This window comes from Aricia agestis, chromosome 7, assembly GCF_905147365.1.
Source record: "Aricia agestis chromosome 7, ilAriAges1.1, whole genome shotgun sequence".
Taxonomy (NCBI): domain Eukaryota; kingdom Metazoa; phylum Arthropoda; class Insecta; order Lepidoptera; family Lycaenidae; genus Aricia; species Aricia agestis.
In genome coordinates, this window is record NC_056412.1 from 974,271 (window position 1) to 995,472 (window position 21,202).

The 21,202-nt window shown below is 35.7% G+C and overlaps 1 protein-coding gene across 2 annotated transcripts in view; it reads right to left on the minus strand.

Moving 5' to 3' along the window:
* Positions 1 to 21,202, minus strand: part of LOC121729149 (hemicentin-1-like) — a 226,260-nt gene that overhangs the window by 45,767 nt on the left and 159,291 nt on the right. For both annotated transcript variants that reach the window (XM_042117556.1, XM_042117555.1), the window contains exons 5-7: positions 8,053 to 8,163; positions 4,552 to 4,761; positions 327 to 481 (exon numbers count right to left, since the gene is read on the minus strand). In XM_042117556.1, the coding sequence (XP_041973490.1) occupies positions 327 to 481; positions 4,552 to 4,761; positions 8,053 to 8,163 (476 nt within the window). The remainder of the gene's footprint in view (positions 1 to 326; positions 482 to 4,551; positions 4,762 to 8,052; positions 8,164 to 21,202) is intronic.

The following is a 21,202-nucleotide window of genomic DNA, read 5'->3' on the forward strand; positions in this document are numbered from 1 at the left end:
TATGGAACAAGCGTTCAATCTCGACACTCGATTCATGTAAATTCCATGAGGGTTTTTGATATTCCATTTGCCACCAGGTGCCGCTATGTAGCCTAGGGTCTATCGTGTCAAATCGCTGTCACGAGTCACGAAATAGCTGTCATGTGTCATACAGCTGTTATAATATTATGTCTATTTGACACAAAAGACTCACGGTTACATAGCTCCATCAGGTGGCAAATGAATTACCAAAAACCTTCATTCCATACACTTTAATCGGCGATTTTGTTTCAGTCCCCTGTTCTGATAGGTCAATGCCTGAATTACTACTTGTGTAATGTTGTTACCTGTAGTTTAGTGATGCCCTCCAGTTCTTTGCCGTCCAGCCACCACGTGATGTTGGCTGGCGGTCTCGCGCCGTGCGTCTTGCACCACAGGTCCGCACTCCTGCCCACCGACAGTGGAAGCTCCCGGGACAAGATCTCCACACTGAGCGGTCGCACTGCGCAGAAATAATCAATCAACGTCCTCATCAGTCAACTCAATCGAACTCGGGCTACATTTTTAATCCGGCATACACACGTTTTCCGTATACGATTTACGAATTCGTTTTCCATATTCGAAAATCCGAATGCATAGAATCAGCAGAAAATACATAATATTTTCTTTTACACCCGTTCGTTTTTCTCCGTACGGAACTAATTCTGCACGTTCGATTGAAGTGCAAGCAGGCGCGTTGGCGCGTGAAATAACCGAAAGTCTGCGCTAGTCTCATGAAATTCCTAATACGGAAAACTAATTCGGAAATCGAATACGGAAAACTTACGTATGGGGCCAGCCTTAACCGAATACGGCGAGATATTGATTTTGGCATTCAGCGTATGTGTCAATAGATTTGAAAGAACAACCCACATAGGATTACCCATAACATTAATAATTTTACATTGCTTTAATTACACATTATTTTCATTTTAAATGTTTTGGCAGCTGTGTTAGCTTTCAGGTAGGTGTTTATTATTTAAGGATAAAACACGACTGAGGTTGCCCTTTCGATAAATACTACTCACGCTAAATTTACCGTTCCGAGTATCTTTCCCTTTTAAATATAAACATCGGTTCATAAACTTGTTTTATTTAACGGAAAAATTCTCAAGTTCGATGAGAAATTGCCTCATAATATCGCCTCCTAAGAGCTGCGTATTCGCCGAAAGGGTTTTATTCCACTCCGATGCAAATTGACCCAGAAACTCCGCACATATTTCACTAAACATAAAACTATAACTGAATTTTATGGATCGAATGCTCCGCGTGTATTTTATTTCGGCGTTCTGTGATATGTCCATCATTTATTAAACGTTGTCCGAACTGATTACACTCGATTTGTATATTAACCCTTAAGTAACATCGGGGGGTTAATTTCTACCCAACTCGCATAAAAGCTGCAATAATATTTTTTTCTATTGAAAGTACATTTAATGCTTTTTAAGTATTCTCAGTATAGAGACTCGTAGTAGGCGAAAAGACGTCCGTTTGAGCTGTGCAGACCTATGGGGTAAGTTTTTACCCCACGATGTTCAATACGTATTTAGTTTTTTTTAGTATTATAAAAATTGTTTTGTCTATAATATTTATGTAACTAAGGCCATATGAATATTTTTTTATCTAATAAATTAGTTAATAACATTTTAGAAGACGAAGTTTTTCACGAAAAACAACATTTATGGGATTCCATGGCCAATTTTAGTGTTATTTAGAAGACGCACCGTAGGACCGCAGAAATCATGAAACTGGCACTGAAACGGAGCTGGAAAGTGATAAAAGTATGAAAAATGGAAGAATTATACAGGATTGAATATTTGTAATGTGTAGATTTTTTTTTTAATTTTGTCTATTTGATTTTTAAACATTATATCATTGTTTCAAGTTTTTATGTGGGGTTAAATTTTACCCCACGATGTTAGTTATATAAAAAAAAATCACGATGTTACTTGAGGGTTGATTGTACAATTCGTTTGTTAGTGTCAATTTAAAATGAATGCGGTAGCTGTGACATAACATGAATAGTACCTCATTATTCACAATATAATTTTACTTTTTTAATGACATGTTTATCATAACATTTAAACTTACTGTATACATAAAAAAATGCTGGTGTTTGTACCTTCGTCCTTTGGTAAGACACAAAGATATAATCGATTATCGAATAATACAACCAGATTACACGTGCCTAGTTATGTAATGGTACTCAAGTCGAGACTGTTTCTACAGAGCAAATACAATATCTCTTTATCTGAAACTTCTATAATACTCGACTAGTTTCAAAGTAGAGTCCGCTACTATAAGTAGTTGACTTTCCCTCAGAAATTGGTCTGGAATATTTTCATGGTGATGAAATGCTTACAAATATTTTCAAAGACTGTCATTAAAACTTTCCTTTTGAGAGGTGATTCGTTTTACTTTTTAAAATCACTACCTTTTGCCTGCGGCTTCAAATCTCGTAAACGCAGAAAAAATACATCTCTTTTTTATTAGATTTAGTAAAAAAGAATACGTTTCTTATACACTAATTTACTTTCTTGAGATAACATCTAGCCTATCTTATGACTAGAGACTCAACAAATACAATTTCATTAATTCCGACTTTTCGACCGCTTTACAGCGGCCGTGGTCATCGGTGGACTGACCAGTGACCACCCGTGACCACGGCCGCTGTAAAGCAGCCGAAACGTCGGGATTAATAAAAGTGTTCCACGATAAAAATCCATAACTGTTTTAACCTTATAATGTCATAAGACTCGCGTAAACTTCAGAAATCATTAAATACAATTTCACCAGAATCTATTTAGTAGTTTTTGCATGAAGCAGTTATAAAAACACACAGACAGTAACACGTTTTGCCTTCATTATGATTACAATTTACATGGCATGTTGTATACTGCAAAATAAACTTATAATTAGAAATATTATTAGTTGCTTTAAGAATACTTCAACATTTATTAGCAGAGTAATAAGCTCCAATATTATGAAACACCGAGGAGAAGAGATAATGTTTAGGTATTTAAGTAACTTAAATTAACAAAATCACGAAGTAAGTATAATATTATCATAAACTTATAATGCATAGACCAACAAAGAGTGTGAGAGAGAAGAAAATCCTTTATGGAATTATAACAAGATGAAAAGAGAGAGGCAGTCTAATGAAAATTGTAACAACTTTTATTTGAGTATGTAGATACTTTGAGTTCCGGGAAAGGACAAAGGATACTTTTTAACCCGGAAACATGTACGATTCCCGCGCGATAAACGAATTTTGCCGCAACGGAGTGGTAGGAATCATCTAGCATCAATAGCCCCCCCCCCCCCCCCCCCCTGGAAGAAAACCCCTCAGCTCATAACTCAGCCGTCTTTAGTCCTGGACCCCCCGAGTGAGGGCTCATTTTAATCAGGACGGAGAGATCTACAACTTGGCCCCAACAGAATTCCCGAATACCTGATTCGCGACCAGTGTCCAAACGAGTAATGTGAATATTCACATTACTCATTACTTCTTTTAATGTGTAATGGATGACCAAAAATTACACATTAATCATTTAATGAGTATTGGATACCAATTAAATTTCCATTGAAAAAAATAAAATTTTGCCACATTCTTATGTCATATTTTTGTACGTTTATGAGCATTTTTGTTAAAAAATGCTCATAAACGTACAAACTTGTGGATTGAGATAGATAACCATTTATTTCTTATTTTCCAACTAGAAGGTTACGTCTGCCAGTGTTAAATAAACGAACAAAAAAGAAGAATCCTATATAAATGTAAGTTATTCTTAAGTTTAAAAAAACCGGCCAAGTGCGAGTTGGACTCGCCCATGAAGGGTTCCGCAGCAGCAATAAGGTTTATTTTTATGAAATTAGCAGGTTTTTGATTTTTTTTAATATTTCAGTTGATTTAATGAAAGTTAAATTAAGATTTACCATTTATGACGTATAAAAAAAACTACTTGCTAGATCTCGTTCAAACCAATTTTCTTTGGTAGTTTTTGTAGTAATGTACATCATATTATATTTTTATTAGACTTATCATGCCCCTACTTTAGAAGTGGGGGGGCGGACGACACACATTTTACCACTTTGAAGAGTGTCTCTCGCAAACTATTCAGGTTAGAAAAAATGATATTAGAAACCTCAATATGATTTTTAAATACCTATCCATAGATACCCCACACGCATAGGTTACATGAATTTTTTTTTGTTTCAGTTGTATACACCCCTAAAATTTTTAATAATTTTTCCATTTTTGTATCAAAATCGTAATGCGGTTCACATACTACATCTACTTACCAAGTTTCAATAGTATAGCTCTTATAGTTTCGGAGAAAAGTGACTGTGACATACGGACAGACAGACAGACATGACGAATCTATAAGGGTTCCGTTTTTTGCCATTTGGCTACGGAACCCTAAAAACAACCATAAAACGAGCCACGAAAACTTTAAGATTGTTAAGAAACTGGAGGGGCAATCTACACATGTATGGGTTGAATTATTAGGTACCCAGATAGAAGATACTTACAATACAGATCTAAGCGAACGGACGTCCGCTGCGGTGGGGCGAGAGGCGTGTTCTCAGCCGAACACGTGTATACTGCGGACAGATGTCTCCTAGTGGCGTTGACGATGACCAGAGTGAGCGAGCGGCTGCCACTCCCCTGGTTATCTCGGGAGCTGAGTGACGTCATCACCTTGTCACCCTCCAGCCATTGCACGCGAGGAGCGGGAACACCTGGGGACAAAATCGGATTCTCTGTGAATGTTCTAGATTCTTTTCTTTCTTCTGGTTGGTCACCACTGTTGATCCTGGCGACACAGGAGTTGCAGTGGTGGGAATGTGTGGTGGGCCTTTTGCTCGTTATAAAAATAATGTTCTAGAAATGTCGTGTGTAGCCTACGGGGGAGAGAAATTAAACAATTGGATTTTCACCGCGCACGGTGGATGCGCGAGCGCGACGGCGATAAATTACCATAGGCAATTAATATTAATTTATAATTGAAAGAAGGAAAGAAAGAAAGAACTTCTTTCCACATTATGAATTGCGGCAAGGTTACGTCGCGGGCGCAACGTATGTCTCGTCGCTAACAACATGAATAACAGTAACAAGAGATGAGAGTTTTTTCAAAACTTTCCTTGCTGTACATGAGTGTAAGTTTAAATTGCAACAGTAAAATTCGTAAGCCTTAATATTCATTACAATTATTAATTCTCTTTGAATTTTGTAATGGCTTGTAATGTTTTCGGGCCAAAGTCACTTATCCTATAATATTGTTTTATATATTTTATAAAGTCAAAGTATCGTACGTAATCTGAATGTTAAGCCCGTTTTCGGCTTTGATTCAGAAATTGTAATACCACAAAGGTTTTTAAATTACGCTATCGTATAAAAGGTTCACAATAATCCTTTTGATTTTTAGGGTTCCCTACCCAAAGGGTAAAAACGGGGCCCTATTACTAAGACTCCGTTGTCTGTCCGTCTATCGGTCTCCAGGCTGTATCTCAAGAAGCGCTATAGCTAGACTTCTGATTTTTTTACAGATTGTGTATTATATCTGTGACCACTATAACAACGAATACTAAAAACAAAAAAAAAATATATATAGGGGGGCTCCCATACAACATATTATGTGATTTTTTGGGCCTTTTTTGTTCGATATCAATAATGGCAACAGGTAGGCACTTGATATTTGCACAAAGGTATTTGTTATTTATATCTACTTCAATAAAATTAATAATAATATTAAGATAAAATAAAAATTTAAGGGGGCTCCCATACAAAAAGCACAAATTTTGACCTATTTTTGCTCTATAACGATACTGAAACACTTCGTGCGCGTGTCCGACTCGCACTTGGCCGATTTTATTGTTCCTGCACACGTAACGGGCGAAAAATTGATTGCGTGGAAAATCTCCCTTTTATGTCATATTTATAGCGCTGCCATTTTGTTAAATCAGGCGGTTAATAAGCCAACTTCGCCGCTAATTAGCTCACCAATTACTTTATTAATTCAGCCAGATGGCTGCGACTTTTATGCTACCCCCTAGAAATACGACAGTCCTTATCACGCGATTTACTAGGAATTTCTCACCCTATACAATTACTGCGGTACAGCTGCCACCCGTCGTGAACATTTAAATATTAGTGCTCCGCTCACCACGGCTCTGATTAAATTTTGGACTTTGTCCCGTTGTAGCAAGTTTTAATTTTAATTTTGTCAGCGTCGCGGCTACTCAATTTTAGTGAAAGGTTTAATGTTGTAGGTGTATCAAATATAATAATCGAAACGATTCATTAGTTGTATTAATTTACAGTTTTCTTTAGCTCAATAAAACTTAAAAAAAAATATTTAGGGCCTGTTTCACCACTTCCTGATAAGGCTATCCACCAATTAACTTGACAGATCAAGTATGGAAAATCTGTCAAAAAAGTTGTTAATAGCCTATATTAGGCGCTTTATCAGAAAGTGGTGAAACAGGCCCTTAATCTTGTAATAAGTACTAATTCTTAACTTAAATATTAATGAGTATTCTACAATTATAATTTTTAAACAAAAAATTGTAAACCGACATCCAATTCACAAAACTGAATAGTTGTTGTAATTTAAACAGTGGCTTTTTTAGAATTCTCCTAAAATTCAACGATTTCTCTACTCAATGTTCACACTTTTGAAGGCAGTATCAGCCAACGTGTGTATATAATACACACACTTAGGCTGGTACCGCCTTTCTTGCTAAAATGCTTGACAAAGAATAATTCTTTGTCAGGGATTTTAGCAATTTTTGGGGCTGAGTAATCATTGAACGTACAAAAAAAATATACAAACGAATATAGAACCTCCTCGTTTTCGGAAGTCCGATTGCTCCCGATGAAGTAAAATACTAAATGTTAAACCCCTCTTGGGAACTAAGGTGGGAAACTAAAAACAGCAGCGGTAAATACGATTCCTAAGTGTTTTTTTATCGTTGCCAAAATTCCGAGTGCATTCTATTGTTTTTCACCGAGCTTGTTGCATTTCTCAGACAGAATTTATCACGTTGCAAAGTCATACTGCGCTGAACTTAAGACCGCAACTACGCTTTTTGTGCCAAGTAAATATCTCTGTAAGTAATGTTTATACATTTTAAAGTTTAGCTAAGAATTTACTTTTCTAGCTTTAGAGTAGAAGACTAATTACAGCAGTTTTCCGTGTTCTCTGAGGCTAGTCTTATATTTTTTGTGACGTCAGAATTTCCTACTTCCGCTCGGAAATTTTAATGAAACCAATGCATATTTAAGGGCATTTAAAATTCATTCTTAATCTTTGAACTCTAAAATTAATCTATGGATACTTTTAATCTCGTGTATAGAATATTATTATTTATCTATAGTGTTAAGTATTTTTTATTAATTTTCTTTAGTATTAACAGTTAGAGAACTTTTTGTAAATATAATAATGTTGCTCGAGGAATACTCGAGCAACATTATTACATTCTCTCGAACTCGAATCGAATGGCGACAAAATAGTTGAAGTAAAATGAAATTCGAAGTACGAAGGCATGTTAAATGTTATCTACGTAAAAATGGTCGATTTTACAATTCTTTTTTATGCTTGAAAATTAGCCCCAAATTGTTTCATTTTCTATACATAAATTTAATACTACACTAAGTTTCTAAGAATTTGATCTGAGCCAAACACGATATTATCCTAAAATGTTCTCGATAGAAAAAATCACAAAGATGCATATAATTTTCACGAAAAAGAAACGATTCATCTTTTGCCACAGCCGTGTATTAAACTAAGTTAATATTTTAACACATTGTATAAAATTCTATCGTTAAGACATTGGCCTGGCGGATTTTTAAAATGTTGTATATTTATCGATTTATTAAGAAAAAAACTCACCAATCACTAATTCGAAAATCATCAATTTGACACTACCCGGCCAAATTACGTAGATCGATTTGACTATATTCCATACAAAGGTCAACATTTGTATAGATATTTCAGAAAAGCGGAAATTAAGTGAAATTGTATAACTCACCTCCACTGACGGAGCAGATTAGCTTGAAGCCGTCGCCCTCGTTGTAAGGGCCCGCCACGCCGGCTACTTCCTTCCCGTACTCATCAAAGATCACTGGTTTCGATGGGAGTTCTGTTTGCAGAAAAAATATACAGTTAAAGATCAAAGATTTTTGTTATCTTTACGATTGTCTCTCGTAATCTTATTTCCTTCATTCGTTCCTTGCTTTATGAATCACAGAAATGATTTCGCATGCGACCCTCAATTATGGGATGAACGTAAATATTTAAAATTTCATTACAAGAAGTGACTACCATTATCCACCATGGCAAAAATCGTAGAGCTTGGACGATGCAACAAATCCTTCATTACGTTGTTATTCCAGTATTAGTCCATTTATGTGTATTATAATTTTCAACTAACGACCTTATGGGTCGTTGGTTGAAAATTTTTCGGAACTGTATTCTATAATATTATCCTTTCTTTAACCGTAAAAGTATGCCAATGTTTTCGGCCTTACGCTGGCTTGAATCAGTAGAAAATACATTACCTGACGCACATGTTCGCTTTTTTTCCAAACGGAACGAATTCCGCTCGTACGTTTTGAGTGCAAGCCAGCGCGTTCGTGACTTAAGGGGTCGACTAACCCTAAAGTGTCGGTTTTATAATTCATTTTTTTACTTCAAAATAAGCCCCGAATTGTTTCATTTTCTAAAATAAGATACTACATTATATTTCTGAGAATTCGATCTGAGCAAAAATACGATATCTTATAATTTTCTCGATAGAAAAAAATCAAAAAGATGCATCTAATTTTTACGAATTTTTCATCTATTGCCGTAACTGTGCATTGAAATAAGTTAATATTTTAACACATTGTATAAAATTCTATCATTGAGAGATCGACGAAGCGGATTTTTAAAATATTGTATATTTATCGAGTTATTGAGAAAAAACTAATTTGGCGATGAATCCGCGTCGTTCTTCTTCACCTGGCATATGAAAGAGGGCGTGAGTGTGAAGAGAGAAGGACGATGTTTGATTTTTGGGGTTAGTCGCCCTCTTAAGAAAAACGAACGTCTGCGCTAGTCTCACGGAATTTCAGATTCCGGAGACTAGCTCTAACTAGCTAGACAGAACCTAAGCCTAAAAACATTGAATACTATTACGGTTAAAGAAAGTATTTTTTTTTTATGAAACAAGGGGGCAAACGAGCAAACGGGTCACATGGAAAGCAACTTCCGTCGCCCATGGACACTCGCAGCATCAGAAGAGCTGCAAGTGCGTTGCCGGCCTTTTAAGAGGGAATAGGGTAATAGGGGAGGGTAGGGAAGGGAAGGGAATAGTTGAGGGTAGGGAAGGGAATAGGGTAGGAGTTAGGGGATTGGGCCTCCGGTAAACTCACTCACTCGGCGAAACACACAGCGCAAGCGCTGTTTCACGCCGGTTTTCTGTGAGAACGTGGTATTTATCCGGTCGAGCCGGCCCAGTCGTGCCGAAGCATGGCTCTCCCACGTATATTAAAGAATACAATAAAGTAGGTTTAAACTTACCTATTCTAAACCGAATATATATGTTTTGGCTACAGTGAAATATTATATCCACTGTAAAGGCAAATAAGATTCTCACGAATTTGTCACCTTTATTAAAATGAACGGAAATTGTGAAGCAAATGGAAACGAATGGGGAAATTTATGTGAAATGTGTAATGGCTCAGCTACAGTTGTTAGCTAGTAAAAATCCGCAACATAAATTCACCGGCGAGATAATTCATACAAAATGTTCCGGATGTGGGGATTTATTTTACGAATAAATATCACTTGATGGAGAACCCGAATGTGGTTTAAATTAAAATTTGTCAAAAATTTAACATAGTGTAATTTTTAATGTTGAATATTATTTTTCCAGGAGTATTTCATTTGTCTTAATGTTTCATTAGGTAAATCAAGCCAAATGTGAACTAAGCTTGTGGATATGAGTAACGTACCTACTACCTACTATGTAGATAAAAAAACATCGTATTTTTATCTACATAGTACAACAACAACAAAAGTTTTTATCTAAAATAAATATATATAACAAAATCCTACTTCAGTCACAGTAGCCCCAAAATGAACGAACCCGCGATTTTGGTCTAGTTTTCTTTTATTACAAAACTGTCTTGAGAAGTGTGTTTTAAATGACATCTTGACTTTTTGAAGACCTCTGTGGCTCAGTGGTTGATGGCGTGGTAGCAGCTTAAGCCGGGGGTCGTTCGAGGGTCCGCCGACAGAAACGTTTACAATGTTCTTTGGTCATTGTGTATTAATTATTATTATGTGTATGATATAATAAAAATTTTAAATATAATATTATGTATAATATAAAAGTTTGAAATATAATATTATTTCCGTTGTCCGTAACACAAGTCCTTCAGGTACTTAGAATGGGACCAGACTGACGTGGTATGAAGCGTCCGTAGAAAAAAAACTATATATAAACTATTTTTTATCACTCAAATCCAATTAATTACAAAATTATATTTCATCATACTACATACAACTTAGCCACCTTCATTTAATCGACCTCAAAGTAATTTATTTTGTTTGAATATATTTCAATAACAATGCCATTATATACTATAAAGTACGTTTTTTACGTATATCAGCTTAAAATAGAATCAATTATGGACGATATAATCCCGACTAATTACATAAAAATGTGAAAGTAATATAACATGTTTGTCTGCCTCTTCATCAACACCTGAAGAGATTTAGATAAAATTTAGTAAAGACATACTACTCATACTTCCTACTTCCCCGAGCAATTTTATCGAAAAACCGGTTCTACCCAACTGTCGTCATCATTACGACCTGCAATCCTTCAAGAAGAGAGCTCTTAAAGGCCGGCAACGCACTTTTGTGATGTTGCGAGTGTCCATGGGCGACGGTAGTTGCTTTCGATCAGGTGATCTGTTTGCTGGTTTGCCCCCCAATTTTATGTAAGAAAACTAATCTCTACTCAAAAGGAAGTCGCAAGCAATATCAAGTATTCATAATATTTCTTACATAAACCGAAAAGTCCTGGGCCTGGGAGACCGCATCGGAATTCTAAACTGAAGTAACAAAATAAAATTGCGTTTGCAATTACTACCTTTACTGTGAACAGCAGAGCTACTGAAGATAACAGAGTTCTCCTACGTAGTGAAGGGTAAAATACCCTTCCCATCCCCTCCCCTATTACCCTATTCCCTCTTAAAGGCCGGCAACGCACCTGCAGCTCTTCTGATGCTGCGAGTGTCCATGGGCGACGGAAGTTGCTTTCCATCAGGTGACCCGTTTCCTCGTTTGCCCCCTTATTTCATAAAAAAAAATATAACAATGTACACTTGCTGTGGCCCCCATATCCCATGTTAGGGCCTGTCCGCATTGAATATTTTAACCGCGCGGATTTTTTCTCGCGATTGTAACACATTGAATCTTGTAAGAGTATCGCCACTGCCGATAAAAATATATGAATAAATTCGCGTGAATAAAAATCACGCGATGAAAAATAGCTGTGCGTACGGGGCCTTACAGGATAAAAATTCAGTCTGTTATGCAAGAGCTTTTTTTTACATTGACAAGTTACTAAGATTAAAATCATACCAAATACTCAGGTTTGTCATGCCTTGCTCTGTTATAATTTATTTAATAAAACATCAATTACTATTTAATAATGTAAATCACTAACATGATAAAATCATATTCAAAACATAATTCAAAACAAATATCTAATATTCAAAAACGACGGTTATTAACTTTGACTTTATAACGAAGATAACGTCGTATAATATTACAGTAATTATAGATTTCTCACGCTCTTTTTATGCACTTTTACTGCTCTCATACTACTTATTATATTTGACAGTGAATAGCAGTTTCGATAGAATCATCCTCAGATAAGTGTTATCGATATCAGTCGTATAAACATTAAAATTAATGTTAAATATACTACAGTTGAATAAGAGCATAGGTATAATTGCTGTGAAACGTAATTTTCCACCAATAAATTATTAAAGTGATTGAATCATAATGACATAAATTGACGCAGATGAAGTTGCGGACAACAGCTAGTAATATGACAACGTATAATATGGCAAAACAACGTTGGACGTTTCAGTCATCAAATGCAAATTTCTCAATGGAACGAGTTTGACGGACTATGCTTTTTCCCGGCATAAAAATGTGGCACCGATTCCCCGAATATTTTAAATATTCAATACTGCACATAAAATATATACCTCGCATATTTTTAATGCTTAATTTCAAGCACAAGGCTAACGATTAACCCAAAATCACGATAGTTTCATGTCTACCTATATAATATAGTATAATAATTATAATCGTACTAGAGCTGACGGCGTCCGCAACTCCGTTAAGCTGATATTAGTATGTCGCGTGGGAACCGTACGTTTTTGGCAACAAAACTATCCTATGTTTCCCGTTTCTCTAGGTATCTCCTTGCCTTCCATCTAAATCGGTTCAGCCATTCAGAGACAGAACCACTTTGACATTCGTAATATTGGTATGGATTTTTCAGACCCGGAACTGTATGACAGTGTGTGAATACAGTTAGGTGTGTTTATCCACGCCCGCATACAGGCTGCCGTGTGCGATGCGTGTAGTAACTGATGCCTAATAAAACAAGGTAAGCGGTCAGTTTGGGACGATGGCACGGTCGTCCCCTAGGCTTAAGGTAGGCATTCACGAGCGACTCATATGGATCTTGCGCCATTGGCTCGATAGTTGATGTCGCGCCTAGCCAAATTCATGGCATTCGCGAACACGCCAGCCAGCCGTTCCATTTGATCATTATAGTGTAGGGCTGTAGGCGTCGACAGCACACATGTTCTAAAGTCAAAGTTAAATCAAAATGGCGTCTTTTACTCACGAGTAACACCATTCACGAACGAGTGAGCCGTATGGTACGACGGCTCAGACCAACCGGACCGTTGGTTTTCTGCATTCACGAGCGCGCCGCGCCAATTGGCTCGGCGCAGTCGGAATTCCATCGCGTCGAGCTGATCCATTTGGACCAACAGTCTTTTCACATTCATGGACGAATTTTGGAAAAGACAGCGTGCCAAATAGATTGATGGATCGCTCGTGAATGCTGGGCTTTAGAGTTTCCAAAATTAAACATTTAATACATTTGAAAGGGATTCTAAAAGTAAACACAAAAAATTTAAGGGGTAAAATGAATGTCTAACTTTATTTTATAGCTTTATTATCGTCGGCAGATATGCTTGAATAAACATGAAGATTCTAAGGCTGGATTTATACGCGTCCATCCGAACGCGCGGTTTGGCTGCTATACCGCGAATTGAAGAAAATGTATGTAAATGACAGCATGACGCGTCGCTAGTTAAATAAATCGTTAAATACATTTGCTTGTAATCTCGCGGTGTAGCGGCCAATCCACACGTTTGTGCCGCCGCATATAAATCCAGTCTAAAAAGGTTGACATTCCTGTCTTAGCAGTAATTCGATGTTTTACGTAACATATTCGTAAGATCTCTCCAATTCCCTTCCCATTCCTACCCTCTCCTATTACCCTATTCCCTCTTAAAAGGCCGGCAACGCACCTGCAGCTCGTAGGAAATAGCGTAGCCTAGAACATACGTAGTATATTTTGTATCTCGTAGTATTATAAATTTTTAGCATATTCATGGCAGCTTGTAGATAATATTATATAGAGAATCCGTAGCACTAGTTTATAGCGAACGTATAACGTAGCAAACTCGCAACGTGCTTTAACGTAGCACTTAACATATTAATATTATATAGCGTGGTCCTCGCCTCCGTGGTCTAGTGGTATAGAGCGCGGCTCTTGACTCGGAGGTCGTGGGTTCGATTCCCGCGTTGGAAACATGTTATTTCCAAGTTTGGTTAGGACAATGCAGGCTGATCACCTGATTGTCTGACAAGTAAGATGATCCATGCGTCGGATGGGCATGTAAAAAGTCGGTCCTGCGCCTGATCTCTCGCCGGTCGTGTCGGTCTTTCGTCCCACTGGGTTATGAGAGTAAAGGAATAGAGAGTGCTCTTTTTTATAGTGCCCAAGTGTGTGCGCAGTACACAACTGCGCACACACTTGGGCACTAAAAAATTACTCCTGCGTAGCTGGCTTGGTTTCAATGAAACCGGCCACCGTCACCGAAACCGGTGTGGGAGCTATTATTATTATATAGCGCATTCTGTGCCTAGTAATGATAATACAGCCATACTTAAAAGCTAAACGTTTACCTGTATATGACCCCTATAGAGGTAAGATTTAAGAACGACCAGCAACTCCGGAATTCCGGTCGTGGTTACTTTAGGAGCTATCTAGTTCTGATCTCCATAGTTGCTGGTCGTGTTTACCTCTAATATATAGGTGTCTCATAGTGAAAAATAGAAAAGCTTCCAGTTTTTATAAAGTGGCGAAGGTGTAGCTGTCGCTGGCTCTTAATCAGTATTTTTTGTAGTTTATTCGTAGCAGCTTGTATCTCATTACTAATTATTATTATATACGTATAACAGCTTATAGCATATTTGGAGAAGCTCGTAACAGCTTGTAGCATATTTGTAGCACATTTTGTACGCGGCGTAGCGGCTCGTAGCAGCTTGTAGCTTATTCGTTGCACATTTGTAACGCAGCGTAGTGGCTCGTAACAGCTTGTAGCATATTCGTAGCACATTTTGTACGCGGCGTAGCGGCTCGTAGCAGCTTGTAGCATATTCGTAGCGCTTTCGTAGCACATTTGTAATGTGGCGTAGCGGCTCGTAACAGCTTGTAGCATATTCGTAGCACATTTTGTACGCAGCGTAGCGGCTCGTAGCAGCTTGTAGCATATTCGTAGCGCTTTCGTAGCACATTTGTAATGCGGCGTAGCGGCTCGTAACAGCTTGTAGCATATTCGTAGCACATTTTGTACGCAGCGTAGCGGCTCGTAGCAGCTTGTAGCATATTCGTAGCGCTTTCGTAGCACATTTGTAATGCGGCGTAGCGGCTCGTAACAGCTTGTAGCATATTCGTAGCACATTTTGTACGCAGCGTAGCGGCTCGTAATAGCTTGTAGCATATTCGTAGCGCTTTCGTAGCACATTTGTAACGCGGCGTAGCGGCTCGTAGCTCGTCGTAGCGATTGTAGAGCGGCACCAATATTTCACTTTCTAGCACAAAGGCGTTAAATTTGCGGGCGTGACACGTAGCCTACAATTATTTATTGCTTCCAAAGTGTGCCTCCATACCAGACTGTCGTATTTTTCGCCTTACCAGCCAAGATACAACTAAATTCCATTAAAAATGGAGTACATAAATCTTGTTTATATCTATATCAGTGTGTTTTATTATAATACTAAATACTCATTTGAAAATACGTGTTCGCTGTAAGACATCGGCACTTATAATATAAACTTAGCAGTAACAAACTTTTATTTTAACTTTTATTATTACACAAGTATCAGTTTTAAATATTATATTCGTTAGTATCCTTTTTATTTTTAAAGTTTTCGTGATCCAAAAGTAACTAAATAGAAGAACTTTTTCACCGACATTAAAAAATAAGTATGAATTATTAAGAGACAATTTTCTAGTTTCATATAATATACACAAACACACGACGGCGGAATAAAGCAATCATCGTAATGTACGCTTTTTCTGGCAAATGTCAAAATGACGAAGAATGGTATGACGAATAAAAAAATATCATTTTCGTGATGTTAGACATTAAGATAAAACGCTCCATGTGGAGTTTCGTCGAATGTGTCGTGACACAGGATGTATCGCTCCCACTAAAAGGGTGTGGGCATTTTTTCATGGAATTAGCTGTATCGATTTGTGTAGTTTTAGAGTTTTTAGGATGTCCGCATCAACAAATTTAAATAGTAAGTAATAACTTGTAACAATTATGTTTTTAAGAAAGGTTTTGAAATAATTAAATATTTTATGAGGGTTTAAAAAATTCCATGCTATTAACTTTTTAAGCCTTCGTATAGTACGCGTTATTTATATTAAATAATATAGCTTACCACTTTCAAATAAGCGATGTCAGTTTGCAACACTTTCAAATTCAAACACAAAGTTTTTTTTTAAATTCAGAATAGGTATTTTTTTACAAAATATAGCCTGTCAAGAAACTGAAGAAATTAAAAAGTGGCAACATCGTGGTGTCATCAAATCAATCTAATAAAAAAGAGATGCCACTACGATGTTGCCACTTTCTAATTTCTTCACTTTCTTGACAGACTATATTTTCTGAATTGATGCCTACCATTTCCGTTTCGCACGTTTCCTATAATTCTGATGTTATGTGTATTTTGCAGTCAGAATAAGGAAAAAGTTATTTTATTTAGCAATACTATAATGTAGCGATACCGTCATATTTTGATAAATATTTCTACTAAAACATCGATAATAAACACAAAAATATACAAACCGTTAAATGACAAAACTAGAATAGGATTGTGTTTTTGAAAGAAATTCCATTTACTTATTTAGTATTTTTGTCAAAAATATTAACAGGGGTAAAAATATTACAGTTGACAATATGACAGTGCTATTTTAGGATTTTAGAAAAGTGAACTTCTGTGTAATAGTCAGCTTGACGGTGCAACTATTAATATACATCCCTACGAAGCCAGGCAAATTAAATTACTGCTATTCTATTTTACAGACTGATTCACCGTAATTATTCTATTTACTACGTTACGACCTAAACTAGGATCTCTAGACTCGCGAGGCACTTAAGTTAATTCAGGTAGAAGAATAATTTGTAAGCGTTGTGCGCTTGCCAGCAGGTAATTAAAGCTTACTTAGCCCGTGAATAACAGAAAATGCGAGCCAAGTCGTATAAATTTAAAAAGAAGTTTCTTACATTTTACATATTAAATTGCATTCTACGATCATAACATTTTGACGACCTCTGTGGCTCAGTGGTTAAATGCGCAAGGTCGAGGGTTCTTGCCAACGTATTTTTTTTTATGAAATAAGGGGGCAAACGAGCAAAAGGGTCACCTGATGGAAAGCAACTTCCGTCGCCCATGGACACTCGCAGCATCAGAATAGCTGCAAGTGCGTTACCGGCCTTTTAAGAGGGAATAGGGTAATAGAGGAGGGTAGGGAAGGGAAGGGAAGGGAATAGTTGAGGGTAGGAAAGGGAATAGGGTAGGGGTTAGGGGATTGGGCCTCCGGTAACAAAAATGTTTTCATTGTGTAATGAATATTAATATGTGTTATGTTTTGCATATAAAAAAAATCTTAAATAATAATATTATATTTCCGTAGTCTGGTTCCAGTAAGTAGTGACACAAGTCTTTCAGGTATTTACCATCCAGTCAGACTGAGGTGGTGTGTATTACCCATAGAAAATAATATGAAATTATTACTTTATTAATAAACAGATGTTTTATGACTAAATGTCACAAATATTTAGAATTATTCTAATTGTCAACCTGCCATCGGTTTGGAGACTAACCGGCGCAAATGAGAGATTTTTATACGAAAATTCCGTAACAAACTAAAACGAAAAACAGTTAAACATAGAGCAACGTGAGAAAGGCGTCGCGCTTTGCAACGTGATGCGTCCTAATTCCGAACAATTGCAATCAAATGTGTATTTTAAGTATAAAAATACGGGATCCGAGTAAATAAATAACAATTTGGAATTGCTAAAGTATTGTTTGACACTTTTTGTATTACATTACGTCACATTTTGCTGATGTAGGAGGACAATAATAGACGGGCCCTATACGACCACGACGAGCATACAATATGATAAAGTTAAATCGTCTCGCATTTGAATTATGTTGTGTTACAAATCGGATAAAATTAACTTTATGACGCTCACATTAAAGTCGAATTTCAAACGGTACACCGAGCGTATGAGTGTAAGTGGGATAAGCCAAATCCGGTAGTTTGTTTCTGGCAACATTGACAATAACGATATTATCAATAACGTGAGAAGCTTACGGAATACTCACAAATTGAGAATAAACAAACCGAGGAGCTCCAATATGACTGAGAAATGAAAATGTTTTCGTTCGCCCGCGCAGAACAAAGCCGGATGCGATATATAAAACGTAGATTAAATTTAAATATTGATGAAAATTATGTAAATCGTTCCAATTTTACATAAATATTGTGTGCAAATGGAAGAAGGTGTATTTTTAAATTTCTTTCAAATGGTTCTTCTAAATTATGTGTAACGTAATCTTTTTAACTACTAAAATTTTTTTTTAAGGTGGTAATTGCTGATAGTTGAAAGCTTCATTCTTAGATAATATAATAACTGCATGACAGATTGATTTTCTGCCCAAATTTTAATTAATTTGAAAGCATTCAATACATTTTTAGCAATAATATTATTTTATTTCAATCATACTTTACATTTTCCGAGAAATTGAAATTTCAACGGTATTTTAAATACAGTCTGTTTATCAATTTATATATAGTTACATTCTAAAATATTTATTATACCTAGAAGCTGTGCAACTCTATCCGCCTAAAACAGCTTACCGTTGATCGTACATTTTTCTGAAAAAAAAAAACATTCTATGACTCTTCCCGCAAACTATTTTATTTCTATTCCAAGTTTCATCGGAATCGGCTCAGTTTTGAAGCCTTTTCTGTGCGAACATGCAAACAATTCTTTGTTCTTCACTATAAGCGCATGTAAGCAACCTTTTTTGTACGGAAATTCAAACAATAATTCTTAACTCTTCACCATGATTGCTTGTAAGCAACCTTTTCTGTATGGACATTCAAACAATAATTCTTTATTCCTCATCATGAGCGCATGTAAACAATCTTTTTTGTACGGACTTTCAAACAATAATTCTTTATTCTTCACCATGAGCGCATGTAAGCAACCTTTTCTGTACGGACATTCAAACAATAATTATTTATTCTTCACCATGAGCGCATATAAGCAACGATGTTTTAATGCGATTTTGACAAAGTCCGGCCCGACTGCCACTTAATAGCGGACTCATCTGGAATTTAGCGCGTGGTTAAGTCAATTTATCGTCCCTCCTGTTTAAACGCATTACTGTTTAACACTCCATTTAGCTCCGACGGATATTCATCAACTGATTAGGCTAATACAGTTCTAAACGTTACGTTGATACATCTCACGGTCAGTTTATATTGTAACGTCGCTCGTACGCTCTATTGATAGGTTAACTGTGATATTAGGATAGTTTTTTTTTGTGTTTTATTGACATTTAAATTGTATTATTTCTGTTTAAGGGTTCTGTAATCAATAAAACTTGGTTGACCATGGAACCCAAAAACGGAACCCTAACAAGCTGATTTTTTGTATATCAATATGTTAATAGTTATTATATAGTAATGGAGTAACATTGTCCTACAAAATATAGGACAATCCATATTTTAGGACCAACAAATCAAAATATAAGAATAGAATAGAATAGAATAGAATAGAATAGAATAGAATAGAATAGAATAGAATAGAATAGAATAGAATAGAATAGAATAGAATAGAATAGAATAGAATAGAATAGAATAGAATAGAATAGAATAGAATAGAATAGAATAGAATAGAATAGAATAGAATAGAATAGAATAGAATAGAATAGAATAGAATAGAATAGAATAGAATAGAATAGAATAGAATAGAATAGAATAGAATAGAATAGAATAGAATAGAATAGAATAGAATAGAATAGAATAGAATAGAATAGAATAGAATAGAATAGAATAGAATAGAATAGAATAGAATAGAATAGAATAGAATAGAATAGAATAGAATAGAATAGAATAGAATAGAATAGAATAGAATAGAATAGAATAGAATAGAATAGAATAGAATAGAATAGAATAGAATAGAATAGAATAGAATAGAATAGAATAGAATAGAATAGAATAGAATAGAATAGAATAGAATAGAATAGAATAGAATAGAATAGAATAGAATAGAATAGAATAGAATAGAATAGAATAGAATAGAATAGAATAGAATAGAATAGAATAGAATAGAATAGAATAGAATAGAATAGAATAGAATACGTTTTTTTTTTTATCAACACACAACATATTATACAGATTAGAAAATAAAAAGTAAAAAGGACTTAAGACTTCTATTATTTACTAGCTGTTGCCCGCGACTTCGTCCGCGTCAACAAAATGTGATAAAAAAAGAAAATGAAAAAGGGAGAAATTCTCCCCTTCCTTACCCAAATAGTAAAAATGGGATCTTGTTAAATAGTTGATCTGATCACTTTTCATGAACCTAAAGTTAAATACTATGTATAGAAAATCTTAAGGATAACGAATAAGAGTACAATTATTATTTTAAAACAAAAATTAAAAGTTTCTTCCAAAGTAAAGACAATAGTAATTTTCTTAACTGAACTAAAAAGTATTATTTAAAAATTCCTATTCTGTACTCAGTATTTCTGTACTCAATCTTCATAATTTGAAGTCGGTACCAGCCATATAAGTCGCAGTTATATTTTGTCATAGAACTGGCGATTAAGTTAGCTGGTACTTGGTACCTACTTCAAAATAATGAAGACTGAGAACAGAAATACTTAGTACAGAATATGAATTATTTAATACTTTTTAGTTAATTTAATCTAGATCTACAAAAAAAGCGGTAAATTGCACATAGAAATTGCGCTAAAGTTAGCTGCTACGGAGTAAAAAATTATGAAGATTGAATACAGAAATAGTTGTCCCAAAAAACATCCAGGAGTTCCCTCTATATCTTACGAATTTCAGTATCAGATCACCACTTTCGTAAGCATTGTACCAAATAAGGATTATTGTACCTCTATATAAACACTACTACCAAATGGCAGGGCCCAAAAGGTAAAAGAAATAAAGGAAGGAAGGATAAAGAAAAGGCAAGATTTTTTATAATAATGTGATGATGATGATTAGTATTATTGACACATTGACATAATATGCTTTTAGTTATTGAAACAACGCCAAAGTTGCCAAACATTTATCTATAAGGATTCAAGAGTTCTGTACAGCACCTTCAGAACCAGGGTGTACTTCGGCGCAAATTCTTATTTTTTGGTAGTTTAAGCTTAAATTCCTTCAGAAAAACGTAAAATCACTATATGTTTCCATATAAATTTTGAGGAGTCCCGTCGATTTCTCATGGATTGCATCATCAGATCACCACTTTTGTGATCGTGTT